This window comes from Apis dorsata, unplaced genomic scaffold (genome assembly GCF_000469605.1).
Source record: "Apis dorsata unplaced genomic scaffold, Apis dorsata 1.3 scaffold_473, whole genome shotgun sequence".
Classification (NCBI taxonomy): Eukaryota; Metazoa; Arthropoda; class Insecta; order Hymenoptera; family Apidae; genus Apis; species Apis dorsata.
Genome location: NW_006263711.1, coordinates 149,193 through 151,291, shown reverse-complemented (window position 1 = coordinate 151,291; position 2,099 = coordinate 149,193). Strand labels below are relative to the sequence as shown.

General features: G+C 40.9%; 1 protein-coding gene across 1 annotated transcript in view; it reads left to right on the top strand.

Annotated features, from left to right (window-relative positions):
• Nucleotides 1-2,099, top strand: part of LOC102674657 (protein kinase C-binding protein NELL1-like) — a 69,131-nt gene that overhangs the window by 65,682 nt on the left and 1,350 nt on the right. The window contains exon 14 of the mRNA XM_031512585.1: nucleotides 1,341-2,098. Coding sequence (XP_031368445.1) covers nucleotides 1,341-2,098 — 758 coding nt within the window. The remainder of the gene's footprint in view (nucleotides 1-1,340; nucleotide 2,099) is intronic.

Below are 2,099 nucleotides of genomic sequence, written 5' to 3'. Positions count from 1 at the left end.
TATTATTATTATTATTATTACTATTATTATTATTATTATTATTATTATTATTATTATTATTATGATTTTGTTACACTTGAGCCTCTTTTGCACCCTCCTCTGATCTGCATTCGAGATTCGATAGAAGCACCAAGAATCTCTTTCTCTATCTATCGAGTATTATTTAGCAATGATTCTGGCAAAGAAAAGAAAAATAAGATAAAAAATTTACTCATTCTTAAGAAAAAGATAAAATCTAAGATATAAAAATTTTTGAAATTGTGCAAAACATAATTTTTAATCTATATTTTTATATGAATTAGATTTTAAAAGAATTTTTTTAGTTGAAAATATATGTTATTTTGTTTGTGAATTTAATTACAAATTACTGATCAAAAGTCATAAGATTTAATCATTTTGCTAAAATCATTGCTGGAAGTAGTGATAACCTAGATACGGTATCCTCAAGGTCAAATACATACTATGAAAATTCATTGTTTTGTTTCCCGAATGTCAGAGCATGATTGTTATGAGTCGAGTTCTTGTAATTTGTGCTTGTAAAAGCAATATTTTTATTAATCGTGCACGAGAAAGATCCATCGAATCTGATCCATCAGCATATATAAAGGACGCAAATTTTCACCGCAAACGGATTCATCGTGCAATCGTCGTACGCGTTTTCGACGAAACAATGAATTACATATTATGTGGAGGATTACCTGAGTATCCCCTTCAGCAATGCGAAAAGTCTTGGACCAACGAGTTACGAGTTAATCGGGATTATTACAATATCCGCGATTATTCTTCACATGCTTTCTCATAACAAATCAACGAATATTGATTCATATCATATACAACGAGCATTAGATTCATATAATTCGTTCTAACCTATGAAAAATGATTATGCACGCTCACGAATTCACGTCAAAGTCAGACGCACTTCCTTAGTAGATTATATCTGGATAAATTTAAATCAAACAAAATTATTATATCCTCTCTTTGAATTCGCAAAAGATAGCTCGCTAAAATATTAAAAAAAAAAAAAAAAAAAAACAATCGCATTGCAGATCACGCTAGATTTCTAAATCATATTTTATAGACTTTCAAAATTTCCCGCTTCTGATTATCCTCTATAACTGCATCACGCACCCGATAGATGGTAGCACGCACGCGTATACCAAGACTTTTCGCGCGGGCAAGGGAGTATTCGCGTTGAATTTTGTAAAGAACGAAAAGAAAATAGAGATAAATTGATTGAAAAAGAAACGGAAGAGGGCGAAAGTCAGGCGAACGCGATACAGTCGCTTGGTCCCGTTCGTTTCGCCGTTGGCTAACCCAGTGTCCAACGAACCTCTCCGTAGGACGGGCAGCTATGCTGCAGCTACGATTACGGCTGCGCTGGCGATCTGGGCAGCAACAAGCAGCAGCAACGTCCTCCAGTCGTTGTTCCTGAGCCTGTCGTACGCAGTCTACAGAGTTCTACGCGGTCACCGATGGTTGATGGTGCATCGGAAGCAGCTGTATCAGCGGTTACCGCTTCCGCTAGTGCAACACCAGTCACCAGCGCTCACCTCCTGTCGGCATCGTCTTCTTCCTCCTCATCCATTAACAACGCCGCCGCCGGTGGTGGGTCGACCATCAGAAAAATTCACTGGAACGTACAAAACAACCTGCCAAAACCATCCCAGCAACAGAGGGACGGTCGTCACGTCAGAGTGCAAACACAGCAACAAACACAGCAAATATTACCGACAGCCAGGTACCAGCTGGTTTCTGGAGCAGCGACGACGTCGTCGTCGGCGCCTGAACGCGTTACATCCGCGTCGACGTCGTCGACGACGACGATTAAAGCTCCGAACACGAAATACGAGGGCAAATCGCAGACGTCCGTATCGAGGCGTCAACGCGCCAAAGCGGTCAACAACAACAGTCTCGGGAACTTGCGTCAGCGCAGCAATGCGTCCTTTGTATCCTCCTCCTCTTCCTCCTCCACCTCGTCATCGTTATCGTCGTTCTCGTCACCTCTCGCAATGCTGGTGCCATCTGGAGCCGCAACAAACATCGAGCCGCAAGCTGACAACGTCTCAACCAGTAACGGTACTAGCGAGAATGTGGTCACA